Genomic DNA, 22753 nt, shown 5'->3' on the forward strand with positions numbered 1-22753 from the left:
TATTATTGTAGAATCACATTTTAGCTGAAAGTCCATTTTTTGTCATTTATTTGATGTTTCAAAAAAAAAAATTGATACCCCGAGACCTAACGAACATTAAGAAACAAATTTTATGAAATTAATTAAAATGTTCCTTGAGTATCATAATTCCTGCTAGAGGGCGAGTTTAGACCGTGGGGTAAAATCAGCCCCCTAAAGATTTTTATAAAACCATTTTGAGGGAGACAAAATTAATCCCCTGAGAATTTTTATGATAATTTTACGATACCAGAAGGATTAAGAGGTAATTTGGAAGCTAGATTATTTTGAAAGAAAAATTGAAAAATCTGAAAATAACTCAAAAATTAAATAGTAATTTCGCAGAAACGCTTTGACAATGACTTTCCCTTCTGACATTATTATTGATTGGTAATTAATGAAAAATTCATTAATTAAAATTCCATGTCTATGCTTCACACAAAAATTCAGAGACAAACAAACTTTTCAAAAATTCCCGGGTCAAAAATAAAACTTGATTCAGGCTCGCTTCACCTTATTTTCTTTTGAAGTTATCGATTTGCCGACGATTTTTCGATAAGATCTCGACTTTTTCGACTTAAATTGCATTTTTTTCAACTTTGTGAACTTTTTTCATCTTACTTTCGACTTATTCGTATTTTTTTTTATCTTAGTTTGAACTTATTCGTCTTTACTTCGAGCACGATAATCATTCGCCTTACTTTCGCCTTAATATATAAAAATTATTTCACCTTAGTTTTGACTTTTTCGCCTTATAATTCAAGTCGAATAAATCTAAACCAAGTCAATTTCGACTTGATTTAAACTTTTTCGTCTTAAATCGTGACTAAGTAAGCCGTGCAAGTCTAAACCAAGGCGAAACTCAATGTATTTTATATCTCCGTAAAAAAAAGTCGAGTTTGTCTTGTGAAAAACGGCTTCAAATTTCGATTTGTTAAGCCAAGTCTAAATCAAGTTTTATTTTTGACCCGGGTTGCGAATCATTTTAGAAATGTTTTGACCAAAAAAAATCTGGCAAACGGTTGATTTTGTAGGCCAGCCCCAAAACTTTCCATAGTTTCCGTTTTTGAGAGGTTCAAAAATATTATTGTATATTCGAGGTTTTTGAATTCTTCGAGCTCGGAAGCCTTTAGTTTTTTTGAACTCTTCAAACTCATGAATGGTTTTGTTTAGATCGATAAAATTAAAAAGCATTTGACGTCTAGTTATTCCAATCATGGATTTTCGAAGTTTAAAATAAAAATCATGTTCATGCCACCATTTTTGAGCTCATCAATACTCACATGTTTGCAAAGAAATGCATTTTTCTTTCCTTCCGACAATATTTCCGGCTCCTTAATTTTCTCCGAGCAAATTGTGATTGAGAGAGTTCTTTACTTTTTTCTCTATTACTCTTGAGTGGACGCACAGTACTATCTTTATTCACTGAGACAAAAAATACTTGTTTTTCTGTCAGCGTTGTATTTGTACAGTAAATGAAAACTTTGCTCACGATTTTCTCTTCGTCAAATAAAAATTTTCGGAAAATAAAAGCGTAGATAATTAAAATAATGCATCAAGCCGGTATCTTTAATTATATATTTTGGGTTTAAAGTTTTGGCTCGAAAGGAAAACGGATAAAAACTACTAAAGACCCAGAGTGAACTTATCTCATGTGAAATTTCTTAATTTTTTATTGTAAAAAAATCAATTTATTAATTTCATTAGGAATTCTGATATTAAGAAGAAAAAAAAACACACGACTGTGCACTTTTTATCTCCATTAGCTGTAAGAGCCAACTAAAAAACATGTTTACATGTCAGGAAATAATAACACCCACGGAGTAAAAATATTTTATCGATAAGACACGTCTTCATTGATTATCTTTTTTTAAACTGAATAGTCAAAAATTTCTACTTGATCGTTTCTCGTAAAGTTAAAAGCTATCAAACATGAAATCACGCTTTCAATTTACGAGATGAATATTTCATAAACCAAAAGTCACACAGTTATTTTACGTGTTTTTACGTCGAGTTAATCACAAGTATTTATCGTCTGAGTATTTCATGATTTTTGATATCAGAGGAGTAAAATCCTAGACTTTAATATCACTACGATTTATCGCATCGATAGATATCGCTGTGATGGAAAAAATACTCTCTGACAATCAGGGTAAGCTAATAAACTTTTATTCAGTGTACTCAACAGACGTATATCATATATCTAGATCGCAGAGACTACCATTGGCTTGATTATAAGAAGTACCCTTAGCTAAGCGAAGACTCTTAAGATCATGAACATCTAAACATGAACATTTAAAAAAGTTTATTTTTTAAATGTTTTTTGAACATTCCAAAATCACTTTTGTAAATATAATTGAGCATCATTTTGAATATTTTTTGTTAAACTTTTTCAAAAATCGAGTGTCAATCGAAAAATGTTAATAGCTTTTGTTTTATGATGAAAACCAAAAAAAATTTTTTTTTCTTTCTTTGCATTCAATAATTGTATAAAATCTAATTTTTCCTTATGTAAATTACTTACAAAAAATTTAATTTAATCAATTTTATTTAATATGCAGAAATTTTTTTTTTCACCAGTTCTAGGGGGCACCCCATTTTGCCCGCAAAAGTGATAACTAGTTTGTTTAAACGACAACTGAAATTTTTGTTTATTTACTTTGAATATCATTAAAAACAAAAAGATTTAGCGTATTTGAGTCCTCGAAATCTTAGTATTTCCTTAAGTACCCCGCTTTGCCCCCCCTCCCCCTATCTTATATTTTTCATCATTATATATATCTTACATATATGTAAATATCTATTTTTTTTTCTATCATTTATTGAAACCAATAAGGGTAAAAATGTTTCATGTGTAAAAACTTTTTACACAGAAAAAAAAGATTTTTTGGCGCGAAAAATTTTTACTTCCCAAGAAATTTTTTGCATTATGAATTGGAAACGAAAATTTTTCGGGGCGAGAACAAATTTTTTGCACCACAAATTCTTTCGTAAATGGATTAATAAACAAACTTTTTTTTTAAGCGAAAAACACCTGGTGCGACCCCAATTGGTATATTCTTGGGTTCGATACCCAAGGAAATTGCAATTTGAAGTATCCATTTTTTTCTTTTTTTGCAATTTACTTATAATCTATTCATCGAGAAGATCTTCTTCTTATCCAACTCAGCTCTTTCTTATTTTTTGTTGCCATAAAAAGTGTGGGAATGCTATTAAAAATTTAGTATACACGGAAAATGGAGACAAGAAACATACGAATTTTTATTATGCTGTCAGCCAAACTTGAAACAGGAAGTTGGGTCGTCAAGAAATTATTATGCTGCACTGTAATTATTATAATAAGCCTCGAAAAATTTTGTATTCTCTACGATAACTTCTAATTTATAGACAAATAATTTTATTACAATTTATCAGTGAGTTTTAAGTGTACAATATTTTTTGTAGTGCAGCATAAGAATTTTTTGGCGACTCAACTTCCTGTTTCAAGTTTGGTTGACAGCATAATAAAAATTCATAAATTTCTTAAGCCCATTTTTTACGTGTACAAGCGTATATTATATATAGAAACTTTATATGTATCGTCATAATTTTATGTCAGAAATATTCAGCGTTTATAAAATGCTTGCATGGGCTGAAAAGACCTAGTAATCATAATGTTTTACAAACAACTTTTACATAACTAGGGTAAATATGCGTATTATTGCGACTGAAAATCAATGGCTGTCTTAAAATCCATATTTTGAAGAGGATATGAGTCAGCTTTTGTTTTCTTCAATCAATATAAAACCTCATTTTAATTAATAACAAAAAAAGTTTTTAAAATATTAATTAACTATTCCCGGGAAAAAATCTTTTTTTAAAATTTCATAAAATTTAAGGAAATAGTTCAGAATTCTGTAATATTTTATATAATTTTATAAAATTTTATGTCATAAACTCAATAGAATTCTATAAATCTTTACAAAGTTCCTTAAAATTTCGTAAAACTGCTACTAAGTAGTAATCAATTTAAAATATTAATTTAATTTATTGGTAGTAATTATTCTTGTTACATTTCTCTAACTCAGGGCATGTTCAGAAATTTACTCTGGAAGAGAAAAATGCAATTTATACGTTCACAAATATTATCTAGTTGAACCAGAGGGACAACTCGAGTACCATAATGCGTTAATAAACTCTGTAGAGAAGGCAAATGCAGTATCTGGTATTCTTTCATTCCTCTAGTTTTAATTAAACCACGTGGCTTTTCATTCACTAACCATCTGGTTAGATACTTATCAATCTCCAGAGTGTTTTCTGAATACGTTATTAGATTAAGAGCCAATATTTAGCGGCTCGCGCCAAGTTCGCGTCTATTAGCTTGGCGCGAAAGCTACCGTCTCTTATATATGAGTTTGTTTACATTTCAATTTTGTTTATTTGAAACTTTAAATTTCAAGAGGTTCTTATCAAAATTTTTCTTAAGTACTTGATGCATATCGATGACTGAACTTATTAAAATTTAATTTTATCATTTAGAACAATGATTACAATGATCCGTCCCTATGTGGGTCACCCAGATTTTTACTAATTTAATTTTCTTGACCGGACAGTAAGGGTATAGATGTCAATGGGTGCCCATATAAATAAGCTCAGTTACACCCTTTATGAAAAATGATATTCGAATTATTTAAAAATTTTATGACAACGATAATTATTATTTAATTATTGCTGTTTATAAATCAATGAAAATACTTTGTTAAATGATTATCATTACTGTGAATTTTATATTGCATGATTTTTATAATTTAAATTATAAAAATTTAATTTTTTTTAATGTAAATTACTTGTAAAAAAAATTTAATTTTATCAAATTCATTTAATATCCAGAAAATTTTTTTTCGCCTTTTTTAGAAGGTGACCCATTTTGCCCGCAAAAAAGAATTTTTTTTTTAACAGCAACAGAAAATTTTTTTCTTTTTCCTTTGAATAATGTAAGTGACCCCTCTATTGGCCAGTTAAGTGTAATTTTTTTTCGAATTAAGAATTAAAATATAAAACACCAATTCATGTATAAAACAATAATAGAACCTCGAAGCTTATACATTTAAATTAAAATAAAAAAAAAAATATATGTAAAATTATTTACTAGAAATTAAACAATAAATGAAAATAACTTCAATTCCTGATGTCCCCTCTATCGGCCACCTTATAGATAAAATTTTAGCTGCTCGGATGTATATAATTTATTTATATATATTCTAAATATTTATATTTATTTTGAAATGTAACTCAATCACTTTGTTTATTTATTTTGACAATAATATAAATTAAATGTTTTGCATGTAAATACTAATAACCTCAAAAAAAATAAAAGTAAAGTGGCCGATAATGCATACAGAGGAATTTGTCTTGTATCTATTCTCAGCCACCCTATTTTTAATATAAATTAGGCAAAAATTATTACATTTTTAACTCCTAAAATTGCTATGAAACGAGTTAATAAGATTACAACAAAAAATCGGACTTTTATTATTATTTTTAATTAGTAATCAGTTATTGAAAAATCAAAAAACCTTAACCTACCTGATAAGAAATCTTAGAAATCACCAGAAATCACATCTGACGCACCACTATTTTTTTTTTAATTATAAAATGAATTTTTACAATAATCAAAGTACGTTTAATCTAAACTAGATTAATTTTACTTTTTTTGAAAAACTATTCACACATGAATCCGTACTTGCGATGAAAATATATCGATTTTTCGACGTAGTGCCCGATGAAGGGGGGCCTAGCCGACAGAGGGGTCACTTATCATTAAAAAAAAAAAAAAAAAAAGATTCAACGTATTTGCGTCCTCAAAAACTTATTCCCTTAAGTACCCGGTTTTGCCCCCCCCCCCCCCCCTCATAAATACATAAGATGTAAAAAATACTATAATAGTAAAAAATAGAATTTTTTTATAACAGGTAACATTTAAATTCAAATTTCTCATACCATCCCTATGGTCTTAAAATTAGCAGACAATTAACAATTTTTGAATTTTCTTTTCAACAGTTTAATTTAAAAAATAAATAAAGATAAAAATATGCACATGTAGAAAATTAAAAAGACTATAGGTACAATTTTTTCAAATATTTTTTTTTTATAATTTATCGTTTTTAAAAGAATTCAAAAATTTTTTGACGTCGGCTGACTTCAGTTTCACATGATCCCTCATATATATATGAATAAAGTATTTTGAATTTTCAGAATACATCTAAAGCAAAAATTAAAAAATACCTCACACGCCATCTGCTGGAAATGATTGTACGCGAGTTGATCGATAAAAAAGAAATAAATTTATAAACTCATAACAAAAAGATACTTGAGATCCAAACAAACAATAAGAAATTAATTTATAAACATGATGTCTGATGAAAAAATTAATTCGTAAGTTAATTATTTAATACTGTAGCGCAATTAGAATTTGTTGAGTAAAATAAACATTTGTCATATAAATAATGCCTGAGAGGTTAGTTCTAGATTTTGTAATTTAGTCATTAATTTCTAACAGTAAGTTTTTATTGTTTGCAGCATGACAGAAAAATTGGACGAAATTGTTCCGGTTATTTCTAATGAAAAATTACAAGAAGTTTCAGAAGATTCTGATAAAATGAAATTAAAAATTGAAGAAAATAATGATAAAGCAAATAGACTTACTAGTAATGGGAATGCCAACGACAACCCCAATTGCTACTGGTAATATTACGATTTTCTATTTTTTTTTTTTAAAGTTAATTGTTGCTGCAATATTTCATTATTTAATGAACACTATTTTTTCTAGCGGAAAAGATCGAAATCTCAATATCGCTGAACTTTTATGTGCCGGTTGTTCAAAATGGTTCCATGAATCTTGCGTTGGCTATCAATTAGGAAAACTGGTACCATTTATGATGAATTATGTGTTCATGTGCAAGAATTGTTCATCAAGTGGACTTGAAAGTTTTAAAAAAATTCAAGCACGTAAGTAATAAGTATCACTGTCACTTAAATATTTTTTAAACTTTTTAATCAAATGATTTTGAATGTGGCAGATATGAGACAATTTATATACTTTTGAAATAAAGGAACAAAATGTAAATAGAATAAAAATACATAAATGCGCATATATATAATTTAAAAATCGGTATGTGTATTTTTTTTTATTTTTATATTTTTGAATTTTTGATATGTTTGTTTATAATTTAAAACTTTTTTCATATCTGTTACATTCACACTCATTTTAATCAAATATTGAGACATGTCAAGTCACTAATTTTAAAAAGATTTATATTTTTATACGTTCTTTGGTTTTAGTCACAAAATTTAGAACTAAAAGGGCGTATAATTTTTTTTTAATTGCTAATCACATTGTAGACATTCTAAAGTAAAAAATGGGAAAAAAATTTTTAATTACAAAATAAGTCTTAAAATTAAAGTATTTTTATTAAAAATTCGTTATTGATTCCCAAATTCGACTATATAAATTCAAAATTATAATTATGCTGACTAATATAATTATTTTATATGATATATACTTTAAAAATTAGTGTTTGAAATTATAACCCGGAACCTGGGTGTCAACATAGGGAATTTTAACATTTCGAATAATATTTTTTTAAGTTCAAGTTACGGTTTTTAAAGTTTAAATATCAATTTTTCCTGCACAAGCAATAAATTTCAATGTTTATTTTATAATTATTTACGTTTTAACCCTAATCCGGTGGCGCTGTTTTTAGCACCCGTAAAACCTATCCAAAAATTTCCATAGAATCCACTCAACTGCGATAAAAACCGCATAGAATCCTATAATTGTATTGGTTTCTATGCGGTTTTTGTCGCATTTGATTGGATTCTATGGGAATTTTTGGACAGTAATCGTTGAATATCCCTGATTAAAAATATTGATTGAAAAGAATTAAGAAGCGGTCACTCCATGCACACTGCATATCTATATATACAAACAAAAAAATTGAAATTATTGAAAAGAATTCGAATTTCATCACTTTTAATTCTTTTCAATCAATATTTTTAAACAGGGATGGGTCATTAGCAGCCACTGCTTATTCAACTATGTTATTCTGTACGGAAAAATCTGAATAAATTCGTATATATCTTCTTTGGACTCCTAACTATGCGATAGAGTTGTTGCCAGTTCCGAAAATTCCTTTTTCATTAAACATTTTAATCAAAATTCGGATGTATGTAGGCTGTTTACAGTAGAATATTTGGACACAAACGACCGATGTTCAAACGATGAGGGTTCATTATAGATAAAAGAATTACTATTTAGAATGATAGCATTTACTGATCACTTTATCATTATATTATTTATTGTTTCTCAATTTGTATAGTTCATTTTTTCCGTGTAAATATTGAAATTTTTAACTTCCCGCCATGAAGATTGTAAATTTTGAAAAAGGGAAGTTATTGGTTTCGAAAATCGAGTTTTCATCAGATCTCATCGTTTTGAGATCCTAGGAAGCTATTCTGACTATTTCCGGATGGACATCCGTGTGTGTGTGTAAACTTTTTTTGTCTGATGATATTTTTGGAACGAATCAATCGATTGGCGGCAATCAAAAGTGCTCACCAAGACTTGAAATTGAAATTTATTAGATTTTGAAGTCGATCGGTCGACTAGTTTACAATTTACACGAAAAATTTTTATTGCATAACTCGTTGGGGGGTTGGCCCCCAGGGTTTTTTTTGTGTAAAAAATGATAACTATAAAAATTTTATATTTATTCATTTTTCTTTTAGAATTTCCTCAAATGTGTGTGACAGCAATAGCAAATCTCTCACAGCTTGCTCAAAAAGATCCTGAACAAAGAATGCTATTTCATAAAGACAGAGATATAATACCATTTATCGAGTGTCATTGGGAAAGTATGACAACAATGTCACGACGTGTAACACAATCCTGGCATGGAACAGTATGTGTATTATACTTATTCAATATCACAAAAAACAATACCTTTTTAATTGAATAATTAAATAATATCTTTATTTAAATTTTGTGTTATTAGATTCACAAAACATTATTAAAAGATGTTGGTACCCTTTTTACAATGGATGAAAATAATACAGACGGGCAATTATTCGGGTTAACAACGCCGGATTTAGTATTAATCAAACCAAACTACGAGGCGATGATTAAAGGCGGACAGATCAAGATTACCGAGATGGGAATACAACACATTGGTAAGCAGCCAAGAATTGCTCAATAATATAAAAATTATCATTATACTATAGATAAAATTAGTTTACCGGATCTTTGGTATAACAATAACTTTTCACGGCACAAGTTCATTAGTTTTTTTTCAATACAAATAAATAGTCGGCTATCTTATCAGTCAATACTTATATTACTTATATGTGTATATATATATGCATGTGTATTAATAGAAAATTATAATATGCTATAGAGATGACTAATATTTTAAGATCTATTCATAATGTATTAAGTCATGTACAAAGACGGTACGTAACTCTGATTGCCTTAATATCTTCTATTAAAAAAAGTTATTAATAAATTATATTAAATTTTCAATACTAATTTAAGTAAAATAAGTATCTAGGTGGCTGTATCGTCTTTACAAATAATCATTTTGAAAGATTTAATTAATGGATATTTTTTTGAATGATCTTAAATGTTGCAATAATTATTCACCTTTAGTTTTTACTCAGAAATTATGTAATACTGATGATAAAATTCTTGATCGATATTTAATAAAAACTATATTTATATATAATCTATTCGACCTCACCCGGAAGGAAAAGACACTTCTTATTCTAATACAGAAATCAATTTTTTTCATTGATTGAGAAATTGAATTTTAAAAAATTTATGAAAATGACATTTCAAAAAAAAGCGAGCAGTCATTAAAATGAGAATTCCAAAAGATAATTTTTACCATACCTGCGCTGAAAGTTTACATCTGCCATGTTTAGAGGGAAGAAAGTCGTTCTTTCCTTTTATGAGAAAATAAATGATAAAAATTAGCGCATGCGCCATTCTTCCCTCAAACAGAGGCCAAAATTTAAACTTTCAGGTGTAGATCTGGTGAAAAATTGTACTGTTGGACCCCGTTTTAAGACTATATTGCTGTCTTTTTTATAAACCAGGTATCGCGATAGTTAGAGAGAGAAAGTAATAGTCTTATAACGAGGTCCTACTGTACATAGTTGAGTCTGCAAAAGAATGGGCTTTTCTCCCACCATTTTTCTACAATTGAGTCTTTACTGCACATGTGCGTTAGTGCACAGGCATTGACTTCATCATTGTCAAATAGTGGAAGAAAAGCCCGTTCTTTTGCGGACTCTATACACACCACCGATGAAGGTGTGCGTCCCGATCCGCGTATTTTCCACCCTCGCCTTCGCCCCGGGTACGCAATTATACACGCGGATTAGAATGCCCGTGAATTTTTTTCATTTTCGTTGCGCGAAAAACGTTCCGATCTTCAGGTACATTTAAGAATTATACTGCTTATTTTCCACCAGATCTACACCTGAAGATTTTAATTTTTACCTCTGTTTGCGGGAAGAATCGCGCATGCGCTAATTTTTATCATTAGTTTTCTCATAAAGGGAAAGAACGACTTTCTTCTCTCTAAACAGGACAGAAATTTAAACTTTCAGGTGTAGCTCTGGTAAAAAATCATAAACATATCATAGAGGAAAGTAGGACGTTCCAATCCGTGTGTTTGTCACCCTCATATTCGGTCCGGGTACGCAATTATACACGCGGGTTAGAATGTCCTACTTTCCTTCCTTGGTGTGTAATATACTGAAATTGAATAATAGTATATTACATACCTAGAGCAGTAAAGTAAGAAATGTCTCAGATCACATGTAATTGTCAACAAACATGTGATCTGAGTCTTTCTTATTTACTACCCTAGGTGTGTAATATACTATTTTTCTCCTCGACGGAGGCGGAAAGCGGCAACTTCGTTTTGCACAGTGGGATGAAAGTTGACGCTTTCCGCCCGGAGACGAGAAAATGAATTTAGTTGATAGTTTTTATGAATACGCGCCATTATTAATGCATAGATAGTAAATAGTAACAAATCATAACTTTCAGCGCCAGTAAACCCTGGAATACGTGGTCGTAATGCAAAACGTAAGTTTCCGGGAGAAGGTACAGGAGCTGGTCCAGGAAAAAAAGGACGTGGTTCTGATTTATCTACACCAAAACTACCCGCCCATGGATACCCACTAGAACACCCTTTCAACAAAGATGGATACAGATATATCTTAGCTGAACCAGATCCCCACGCTCCTTTCCGACAAGTAATTACTTTAAGAAATAATTATTTAATTAAGTTGTAACCAGTGCAGCCAGATCATGCGATGTTTTTACCCCCTCCTCTCATTACACTCCATGCTATTTCACCACGGGAAGGGGTAAAAATATCGCATGATCTGGCTGCACTGGTTGTAACTATTGTCTAAATTAATATATCGCGATATCAAAAGACCTGGGTTCGATTCCCGGACTTAACCACCATTATTTTTTCTCGGTTTCTTTCTATTGTAACATTGAATTCACTCACAAAAAATTAATGTAGTTGTTGATTAAGCAGTTAAATATATTTAATGATCATTTGCTGCTCGTTGATCAAAATTATAACGAGTAACACGGAATGGTGTAAGAAAAGTAGATTACATGGTGTTAAAATTACACCGATAGATAATTTACACCGAGGATTTTTCACATCACACGATCATGTAGAGTTCTCGGGAGCTATTTTTACACAAAAATTTTTGTACATTTAATATAATTTTATAGGAATTCGATGAAAGTAGTGATTGGGCTGGGAAACCAATTCCTGGATGGCTTTATCGAGCTCTAAGTCCCAGTATTGTTTTGTTGGCTCTTCATGACCGTGCTCCGCAAATGAAAATTTCTGAAGATCGTCTGGCTGCAACTGGAGATAAGGGTTACTGTATGGTACGAAGTACACATTCCGTTAGTCGTGGTACTTGGTATTGGGAAGCTACTATTGAAGAAATGCCTGAAGGATCTGCTACAAGATTAGGCTGGGGACAAGAGTATGCTAATTTACAAGCTCCTCTAGGATATGATAAATTTGGTTACTCTTGGAGGTCAAGGTATTTTTAAAAATAATAAAAATAAACTATGATGTCTAAAATACTTATCATAGTGTCAATAATTTGCACTTTTACACGGAAAAAAAATTGAGGTTGCTACAACAGCAGCTGTAGTTGAAGTTATTTTACTACATATTCGAGTACTTGCTACGACAATGTTTTACTATAATATTGTGTTGAGAAGAACTATAATTTTTTTTTCTTTTCCTACAGAAAAGGCACAAAATTTTATGAAAGCCGGGGAAAACACTACAGTTCTGGATATGGGGAAGGAGATACTTTAGGTTTTTTAATTATTTTACCAGACACATATGATACTTCTCACATACCTAATCCCTATAAAGACAGAGTAAGTATTACTTTATATGGTTTATATACGATATTTCTCACAAGTCGTAAGTTATTTGCAATTAACTGAAAAATAAACATAATTAATTTTAAGCAACAAAATTTAGATTATTTAAGAAAATTTTCAGTTAATTGCAAATAACTTATGACTTGTGAGAAATATCGAAATCTTTCTCTGAGATAAGTTATAGGAAATAAAATGCTCTACAAAAAATGTCCTATAAAATTTTCCGATAAAGTTGATGGTTGCGTCAAAAAATTTAAAAAATGTAAAAATTTATCGTCAATCTAACTTTAACTTTGAATAACTTTTGAAGAAATAAAAATATCGAAAAATTATAAGAGACCTTTTTTGTAGAGCGTCAAATTTCCCATAAGAATATATCTTGAACTTTCAAAAGTATTGATCCCACCGTGAGCTACAAAATTCCAAAGCTTAAAAAATAAATTTTCCCATGTTATTTAAACGGGAAATAGAAAATTGCGATGCGGCAGCTGTTAATATTAATATTAAGAGCTCAAACTTTCACAGTATTTTTTTTCGTCATTTCCAATAATATTTTCGATATAATGAAGGAAAAAAAAATTAGTCGATTTTCTTTATACACCGTAATATACATACTATACAGTTTTATCGGAGTATTTGTACTGATAACGCCGACCGAGTTTTCGTTTAAAAATAAATTAATTTGTCGCTTAAAAAAATATGACAGATTTTGAATTCTGATATAAATTATTTTTGTAGAAATTAGTTGTTACATTTATATAATTAATTGGTGTCATTTGCAGACTTGAAAATAGTTTGTCACTTAAGGGGGGAAGCTGGTCTGAGATGCAAAAAAAGAGGATATTTTTGTGATTTTTTTTTCAGAGTACCTTCATTATGAAAATTTTTTTAATTTGTGACATTATTAAGCAACATTCCAAAAATATTCTGCTAAATTTTCATAAAAAAATATTGGAAAATAAGCCAGTGGTAGTGGGGAGAGACAAGTCGACTCCAAAAAAGTCTCCATGCCGTAGGCAGGATAGCTCATGACTGCTTTGTTTGAAATCAAAAAACCAAAAAAAAATTCTGTAGTACATAAGTTTATTTTGGATTTGAACGAAGGATTTTTTTTTTAATAACTACTTATTTTTTAATAAAACAAAAGGAGCAATTTTTGGGAAAAGTCAGAGTTTTTTGATTGCACCTTTACCAAAAATTCAAAAATGAATATTTTGTTTATTCCTTCGTTCAAATCCAAGATAAACTTATGTACTAAAGAAGTCTTTTTGGTTTTTTTATTTCAGATAAGGCAGTCCTGAGTTATCCTGCCTACGGCATGGATACTTTTTTTTAAGTGATTTGGTTCTCCCCACTACCACTGGCTCATTTTGAAATATTTTTTTATGAAAATTTAGCAGAATATTCTTGGAAAGTTGCTTAATAATGTCACAAATTTTAAAAATTTTAATAAAGAAGGTACGATGAAAAAAAAAATCACTAAAATATCCTCTTTTTTTTATTTCTCAGACCAGCTTCCCCCCTTGAATCAAAACGTTGTCTGTATTAATAGCATTGTACACACCTTCGAAGGAAAATAGGAGTGCAAATAATGATCGATCGTTTAGAAATTAATTATTTTTTTTCTCTTAACATACAATTTATCAAAAACTTCGTGGAAATGACACCGACTATTAAATCAGACATCATTATATTTTATTACGAATATTTTTTTTTATAAGTGGACGTTTTACTTCAAGTTTTCTCAATATCAAATTTAGTTAAAATTAATGAGAATTAAAGAATAAAATAAAATTCAAAATTCATTATACGGTTAAATTTAAAAAACGCTGGTGACCGAGATGACCCATTAGACAAAACGACCACGCTTCCCCCTACTATATATTGATAAATAGACAAAAACTGTTGTTTTTATTTTTTATTTCTGAAGAATTAAATTTTGTTTATATATTTCTAATAAAAAATTTTGTTTCATTCAGCCTCTTGTGAAATTCAAAAGTCATTTGTATTATGAAGAGAAAGATCAAGTGCCAGAAGCACTGAAAGCACTTAAACCACTTGAAGGCAGTAAAATTGTTTTTTATAAAAATGGTGAATGTCAAGGAGATGCTTTTATCGACATATGCAGAGGAGCTTATTATCCGACTATATCAATACACAAAAATGCAACAGTGTCTGTAAATTTTGGTCCTAATTTTAAATATCCACCTCAAGATATTAATTTTAGAGGAGTAAATACTTTACATTTATTTTATTTATTTAATTTTTTTGTCAAAATTATATCAATGTATAATTACTTTGAATTTTCAGATGTATGACAAAGCTGAAGAAACAATGATTGAACAATCAATGGCTGATATACTTTATTTGAATGAAAACGATGGAAAGTTAAGATTAGATACATTTACATTATGACATTAATGATTTTTTCAGTTCTATTATATTATTTTTTGCATTATTGTTAGTGTAAGTATGTGGAGAAAGAGTAATAACAACATAATGAACGTGTAATTACAATATTAAATAAAGTATCAATAAGTATAATCGGCGTATAATTAAATTTTTACAACACACAGTAAATTCCAATGAAAAAAAAATTAATAAGATATTCAATGAATTATTACGATAGCACGACTTGTCGCTCACGGGTAAAATATCCCCGATAAAATATCCGAATACGAATTATCAGATAAACAAAATATCCCCGGACTAAATATTCAATAGACAAGAAATTCGTGACAAAATATCCTGTCGATAAATCTTATTCAGAAAAATATATTTTAAGTGAAAAAATAATTAATAGTTTTCGATAAACGGGTACCGTACCGTTCCAAGCATGTGTTGATCTATTTTTAATATCACACTCAAAATTTATGTGCAAATATATTAAACATTTCTGATAAAAAGGTACCGTACTATTTATATTAAAAGTATTTATATTATAAGATATTTAGTCGAGGATATTTTATTTATCGAGTATTTAGTTCGGGGATATTTTGTCTTCGAATAAAAAGTGACAGTACCATTGTTACTGTGGATAATTATTGAATATTAGTGCGAGCATGGATCCAACTTTGATTTTTCTCATACAATCATAGTGATGTAAGTCTCAAAAAACAGAAAATTTATCGGGGACTGAAAAAATGGATAATAGCTTTTCCGAAACCGAATGTTAACCCGTCAGTACTCCCGTGATTTTTAGTATCTCGCTTGCGCGACAGCGACATCCTATAAGTTGAATAGTGTCCTGTGAGCAAAATGCTCATAACGGGAGTGCTGACGGGTTAAGAAGTACAGGCATGTGGTGGCTGTGATTCGACACCACGCGCAATGAGGATTTTTGATTATACCTTCGGTTAATGTCCACCCTTAGTCACTTGATTATATTTTTCGATCAAAAGTGTCGTCTAGGGGTGAAGAAGGGGCATCCGCGAGCATGAATACCTGAAAGAGGTGAGGAAATGGCCTCCCGTAAAACGGAAGTGGACTTAGGTACCGTTACATTAATTAATTATTGAATAATTAGCGACCATTGATTAGGTAAATAAAATAAAATAATTATGATTATTGGCATAATTTATATATTTTTTTATAGAATATTCCTTACAGTCCATCAAAAAATCATGAATTACATTGAGCTAGAATAAATTTTATAGTGAAAACTATAGTAGGCGTATGTACAACAGTCGAAGTTAAAAAATTTTCCTATGTATTTGATGATTATTTTCCAAATCCTCCTCTACATGTTGGACTAGGTGAAACAGTTTTAATACTTTCTTCCCATTGAGCTGGAGTTTTCGCCTAAAAATTAAGTAAATTAATTTTCATGATTAATTTTTTACTGAGTAAATGCAATAAAATAATATTTACGACAATCGACAACGCATGGACGCCGGTTTTTAATTCAGTTTCTAACAATTCATTGACCATTCGATGACGCTAAAAATTGATTTTTAAATAAAAATGTTAATGAAAAAAAAATGTAGTTATAATTAATGAGAAATTTGATTAAAAAATAATAATTACCTTAATCAGAGGTTCATTTTGAAATTTATCTGAAACTACTAAAACTTTAAAATGAGTCTCTGAACCTTTAGGTACATTATGCATATGAGACTCATTTAAAATTTCTAAATACGATGGCTCTAATCCTTTTTCCAATTTAGTTCTGATAGAACTTTCTATTGGTTTGTCACCCAATAAACTCATGTTTCTTTTTATTTGCTGATAAATGCTACATAAATCTTATAAAACAAAAAGTTATCTATTAAATTTTTAGTTTTTATGTTATTTTGAGTTGATTTGTTTAAATTTTATTAAAGTAAAAGACCCTAAGCCCAATAGTGCCATTAATCGCTCACTTTAATATGATACTGAAGTTAGCCGACGTCTAATAATTTTTGGATTTTTTTTCAAACGATAAATTATTAAAAAAAAATATTTGGAAAAATTTCACTTATAGTTTTTTAAATTTTATACCTATATATATTTTTAGTTTATTTTTTTTTTCAACAATTTATCGTTTTTCAGAAAATCTTAAAATTATTAGACGACTTTCAACTGTCATAAGCGTATCAAAATTTTATCAATGAACTGGAAAAAAATTAAAGAATTCATTGATAAAATTTTGATACTTGTAATTCTGTACTTGATATATTATACACAAAAATATATCTGAGTATGAGTGTGAATGTTGCAGACATCAGACAAATTTAAAATTACAAATCAAATAGAGTAAATGATAAAAATTAATATTTATAAAAAATGCTTTTATTAATTTTTGAATTTTTTAAATGCGCATTTTTTAAAAATTTAATTTGATTAATTATGTACTCTATATATTTATAATTTTAAATTTGTCTGATGTCTGCTACATTCACGCTCATAAAATATATTAGACCAAGTAAAAAAATGTTATAATTATTGCAGCATTAAAATATCAGTTATCAATGCTTACAAAAATGTATCTCCGTAAATCTTAGTAGATTTTTTTTATTTTCATTTAAATTTGAAATGGAAAAAAAATAAAAAAGTACAAGCACTATTGTGTAGTTTAGGCAATTATTATTACTTACTTTTGTTTCGTAAGTAAACCCTTTTAATCATTTGGTTTTACGAAATTACTAATATATTAATTGTATTTTTATTTATAAAATTATAGTTGAAAAACGCAACAATCAGCTGATTGTCAACAAATGAGTATATGTGTATATTTTTTTTTCAATAATACTCTTTACAACGCCGCGGTGTAAAAGGAAGACAAAAAAAAAGTAAAATCAACTGTCGATAACGTAGAGTTTTTCAAATGTGAACTGTGGATTTTTTAAAAATTAATTATGGCGCCCAAAAATTAATAAATTATAATAATTCCATGACAATTATTCTTGAAAATCGTAAAATTTTTTATGAGTGTGAATGTAACTGACAATTGTCAATTTTTGAATAAATAAATTAAATGCACCCTTATTAATTTTTGGATTTTTTTAAAGCAATAAATCGTTAAAATAAAAGTTTTTGAAAAAATTGCACCTATAGTTTTTAAAATTTACTACATGTGCATTTTTCAGTTTTTTTTTTTTTTTTTTTTTTTAATTGTCCAGTAAAAAAAAAAAAACCGAAAATTTCCGATTGTCTGTTAACTTCTGGATCATCCTTATTAATTATTCTTATTACTTGTGCGGTACATTTAAATATTTGAAAATTAAATTGGAGAAAATTAAAAATCGTATTTCAAAATAAAGCGGCAGCAGAATATGATAGAAAAATATTTAAAAAATTAAAAAAAAAACACGCAAGTGTTTGAACAAACCTTGGCGGGGAAATAATATGCAGAAGGGTGTCCTTATACACTTGGAGATTTAATTTAAATTGCTCCAAGTGCATTGCAGCTAAAAAAACGTCACTTAACTGCTATTTCCCCCCAGACGATGCCAGATGATTTTGCTCAGGAACTTGGAAGTTATCAGCATCAACAATTCGCAACACTTTACACTAGCACTGAACACTCAACACTTAACGACACCACAGACAATTTGCACAATTTAAATTTTACCAACACTGCACATTTTAATTAAACAATGACTATGAGCAATTAATTTTATGGATGATTCCGCGAATTAACCGCAATACTGTTTCAATTTAAACGTAAAGAAGGATCTGGACTACTACTGCCGTTGTCGATGATACTGACTGCCGCTATCGAACCGTCAGTTGACACAAAGCAATCGAATTTGCGATTCATCGACCGCCCCCACTTTAGCGAAAATTTGAACGTCGAATACAGCGACGCGCAGTAGCGCCAACTTGGCGCGAAATTTCAAAATTAAAATTTAACAATTTCATTAAAATTTACATGTATCAATAAATTATATCAATCAAACTACAAAATATACTCAAAAATTTATATTTTCATCAGTAATTTATTAATTATTCTCATTACTTACGCGGTAAATTTAAATATTTGAAAAATAAATAATTAGAAATTGGAGAAAACTAAAAATCCTGAATCAACATAAAATGGCGCCAGAATATTATATAAATATTTAAAATATTAAAATAAAAAACACTTATTTTGCGCAAAAATCGTGCTGCTTCTACGTTGCACCTTCATGGTTTGCTGCTGAGTTGCGTTTTTACATGACTATTAATAAATTAAATTAAATAAACTTTATTTCCCTCCGTACAACTTTGTAGTCTACTTAAATTACATATATTTATTCAAAAATTTTAAAAACTATCAATTGTCAGTGACATTCACACTCATATATAAAATCTAAAATATTGTCTGACGGTTTGCTGATTTTTCCATATAAAAAAAATACAAATAATAACAATAAATCATATCCTCTTCTTTTTAAATCACAGATTGCACCATCACTGCCATCTGTCAAGTAAAATTAAAATCACCTAAATTTTGTTTATTTCTCAGCCGTCATTTTTATTTATTTTTTTTCTTTTTTTTCTTTTTTTTTTTTTTTTTCAAATAAAAATAATAATCAAACCCGAATAGTTATCAACATTGATGTTGATACTTTTTTTTATTATAATTGACCTTTGACAGCTGCAGTTATGTAAACGCACTCACACTAAATAATTACAAAGAAAAAAAAAACCTATTAGATAACAAATTTAATAACTAAAAGAATAGTTTGAGGTTCTGTCGATGATAACAATCAATGTGTCATGTCAAAATGGCAAATACTGTACTGTTAATATTAACAAATTCATCACGAGTAGGAAAATTATTACCGGAAATAAAAAACCACATATTTAAGACACTTTACATTCAGTATTTTCCTGATAAAAATTTAGCACCAGGTAATTTATCATCCTCATTACTCCAATGGAAGTGTTTACCAAATCATTTTCAAATGATTGCCAATATCTACACATTGGCATCAACATTTCTGTCAAAAATAGACGTCAGAGTGTTAATTTCCAGCGTTAAAAAAAGTTCAAAAATTACCACAGTGCGTCCTATTGAACTGGTCATCTTTGACAAGGACTACAGCAAAGAAGATGCGAAAATTTTTATTGAAAACTGCATTACAAATTCATCAAAACCCTGCAATTATATCACGATTGCTGATGACCACCAAGAGCCGGACAAATGTTTGACTGAAAATTTTGACAGCAATGAAAAAATTTACCGCAATGTAGTTCTTGGCGGTACCTTTGATCGGCTGCATAATGGCCATAAAATTTTGCTCAGTAAAGCGATACTCAAATGCTCAGAGAAATTGACAATCGGAGTGACAGACAGCAGCATGATAACAAGCAAAATACTTTGGGAGTTGATTGAACCCTGTGAGAAAAGAATGACTGCATTGAGAGAATTTCTCAAGGATGTAAATCCAAATTTGATTTACGATATTGTACCGATCAGCGACGTTTATGGGCCTACGAAAGACGATCCGTCATTTGAAATGATCGTCGTTAGTGAAGAAACTAAACGAGGAGCAGCTAAAATAAATGAACTGCGGTGTCAAAAGGGGCTAAGTAGCTTAGATGTTGAGGTGGTTCATTTAATTGAAGATTCTCATCATGGTAAAAATGAAGAGACGAAAATTAGTTCAAGTAATCATAGGATACGACTGCTTGGTACTCGATTAAAAGAACCAGTAAGTCATTTAAATATTAAATAAATATGAGGTAATGATTTCAGCCCGATCAGTATCTTTGTCACTTGGTGTACCGTCAACTGATCCCAACAATTTTATACCACAAGTGATCCCTACAAATTGATCCCATCGACATTCGGTTGAAAATAATAAAGATAAAGGTTTTGAAGATGATAATGAAAGTTATGAAATCTTGATGAAACTGAGGAATTAGAAGATAAGTTGTCTAGTCAGTTGGATCTAGTCTGTGGAATCAGTTGTCTGGGATCAGTTGTCATGGAACCTTGTCGCTCACTTTAACTGATTAATGGGTTTTCAAAATCCTGGCTTCTCCCGCACTTATTTCTATACTTCAACTCCACTAAAAATTGTTCATTTAATTTTGTAATTTTTTATTCCATTAGAATATTAGTGGAAAACCTTTAAAGCCTTATATTATTGGCCTTACTGGTGGAATAGCCAGTGGTAAATCATCAGTAGCTGAGAAACTTAAGTCTCTTGGTGCAGGAATAGTTCATTGTGATAAACTAGCTCATGATTTGTACAATCCAGGTCAACGATGCTTTAATAGTGTCGTAGAGGTGTTTGGAAAAAAAATACTAACACCGGACGGTCAAATTGACCGTAAGGCTTTAGGAAATATTGTCTTCAATGATAAGGTAAATGAAGTCATATTCATTATTTTTATTGGAAAGGTAAAAGACCTAGTACTTGATCAGGGAACTATACATGGTGGCCATACTTCTGAAAAACCTAAAAATGTCAGGGAATTTCGTAACAAGCTGGAAAAATTTTTACTTTTTTTTTTTTTTTTTTTTTTTTGACTGAAAAAGTCCGATAAATTTTTTTTTTTTCTGTCAAAACTGTTCAAAAAGTGGCGCGGCGCGAATGCGATTTTAATATCATTTTGAAAAAAATTAGTAGAAATTGATTCCAATAGCGAAAAGATGAAGCAGTTTGAATTAAAAAGGCCATTAGAAAAAAAAAGTCTTAGTAGAAACTAATTGTCAGGAACTTGAAGCCATTAACATCCATATTGACAAGTTAAAAAACCAAAAACATTAAAAGTATACATAAGTATTGATCTAATAAGTTTCACTATATTCATTATTCGCGTATTTGATTAATATTCTATAAAACGTTCTTATTTATGAAATTTATTCTGGTGAAAATGAACAATTTATTTATATTTTATTATAGAGTAAGTTACATAAAAACAAAGATTTAAAATCAAAAATAAAAAAATGATTCATTTAATAAATAAAAAAAACTTATGAACATTGACAAATAATAAAATGAAGTTCCATTTAACGACAATGATTGATTATTTATTGAACTGACTTATACCATTTTATTTTGAATTAAATAAATATTTCCAATGACTTAATATTACTACATATGATCAGGGAATTTTTTAATTATTTCACTGGAATACCTGGAGAAGTCAGGAAATTTCAGTTTCAAAAATCTTTGGTCACCATGGGTAGTACTCGATCACTCCATGTATTTGTATATCTATATTTATTTAATTTTCTTAAGTATAGATATAAAAATATATGGAGTGATCGAGTACTAGTTCCCTGATCGAGTACTGGGTCTCTTAATAAACTTTTAATAAAAAATATTTTTTAAAATTATAATTATGAAGAAAGAGCTCGACAAATTAAATAAAATTGTGTGGCCAGCAATACTTGATGCTGCAATGGATAAAGTTAAACAATTACAAGCTCAAGGACTCGAGATAATTGTTATGGAAGCGGCTGTTCTTATTCAAGCTAAATGGCAATTTGTTTGCCATGAAATATGGACTTGTATTATTCCCCATGAAGAAGTAAATTATCTATTACTTATTAATTTACGATTAAGAAAAAATATATTAATTAATTTTAATTTATTAAATAGGCAGTGAAAAGACTAATGGAGCGAAATAATTTAAGTAGAGAAGAAGCTGAAATGAGGATCAAGGTCCAGCCGAGTAATGTCGAGCAGGTCAACGAAGCGACTGTCGTCCTATCAACTTTATGGAGTCATGAAATCACTCTTAGCCAAGTGCAAAAAGCTTGGGAATTATTAAAAGAATTTTTATCCAAGCAATAATTGAATGTATGTTAATGGAATTTTTTAATTAGAGAAAAGA

At 29.3% G+C, this 22753-nt stretch overlaps 3 protein-coding genes across 5 annotated transcripts; 2 read left to right on the top strand and 1 right to left on the bottom strand.

Annotated features, from left to right (window-relative positions):
• The first annotated feature begins 6278 nt into the window (after positions 1-6278).
• On the top strand, positions 6279-15031 carry LOC130665733 (set1/Ash2 histone methyltransferase complex subunit ASH2). 3 transcript variants are annotated; one of them, XM_057466275.1, is made up of 10 exons: positions 6279-6432; positions 6577-6741; positions 6827-7005; positions 8785-8957; positions 9051-9225; positions 11111-11319; positions 11819-12141; positions 12355-12490; positions 14476-14727; positions 14807-15031. In XM_057466275.1, exons 1-10 carry the CDS (start codon positions 6407-6409, stop codon positions 14909-14911), a joined length of 1743 nt encoding a protein of 580 aa, XP_057322258.1. In that variant the 5' UTR covers positions 6279-6406; the 3' UTR covers positions 14912-15031. The 3 variants fall into 3 exon arrangements, with proteins under 3 accessions (XP_057322258.1, XP_057322259.1, XP_057322260.1); XM_057466276.1 differs by having other exon boundaries at positions 6373-6514; XM_057466277.1 differs by lacking the exons at positions 6279-6432; positions 6577-6741; positions 6827-7005; positions 8785-8957; positions 9051-9225 and adding an exon at positions 9326-9504.
• A 1029-nt stretch (positions 15032-16060) lies between these two features.
• LOC130665738 (bolA-like protein DDB_G0274169) lies at positions 16061-17727 on the bottom strand. The gene is made up of 4 exons (XM_057466283.1): positions 17572-17727; positions 16523-16740; positions 16367-16435; positions 16061-16297 (listed from the first exon to the last, which is right to left on the bottom strand). Exons 1-4 carry the CDS (start codon positions 17600-17602, stop codon positions 16217-16219), a joined length of 399 nt encoding a protein of 132 aa, XP_057322266.1. The 5' UTR covers positions 17603-17727; the 3' UTR covers positions 16061-16216.
• A 1743-nt stretch (positions 17728-19470) lies between these two features.
• Positions 19471-22713, top strand: LOC130664710 (bifunctional coenzyme A synthase). Its single transcript, XM_057464772.1, has 4 exons — positions 19471-20616; positions 21021-21275; positions 22265-22447; positions 22519-22713. The coding sequence occupies exons 1-4, from the start codon at positions 19672-19674 to the stop codon at positions 22711-22713; spliced, it is 1578 nt and encodes a 525-aa protein (XP_057320755.1). The 5' UTR covers positions 19471-19671.
• Positions 22714-22753: the final 40 nt, after the last annotated feature.

This window comes from Microplitis mediator, chromosome 3 (assembly GCF_029852145.1).
Source record: "Microplitis mediator isolate UGA2020A chromosome 3, iyMicMedi2.1, whole genome shotgun sequence".
In the NCBI taxonomy this organism is placed as follows: domain Eukaryota; kingdom Metazoa; phylum Arthropoda; class Insecta; order Hymenoptera; family Braconidae; genus Microplitis; species Microplitis mediator.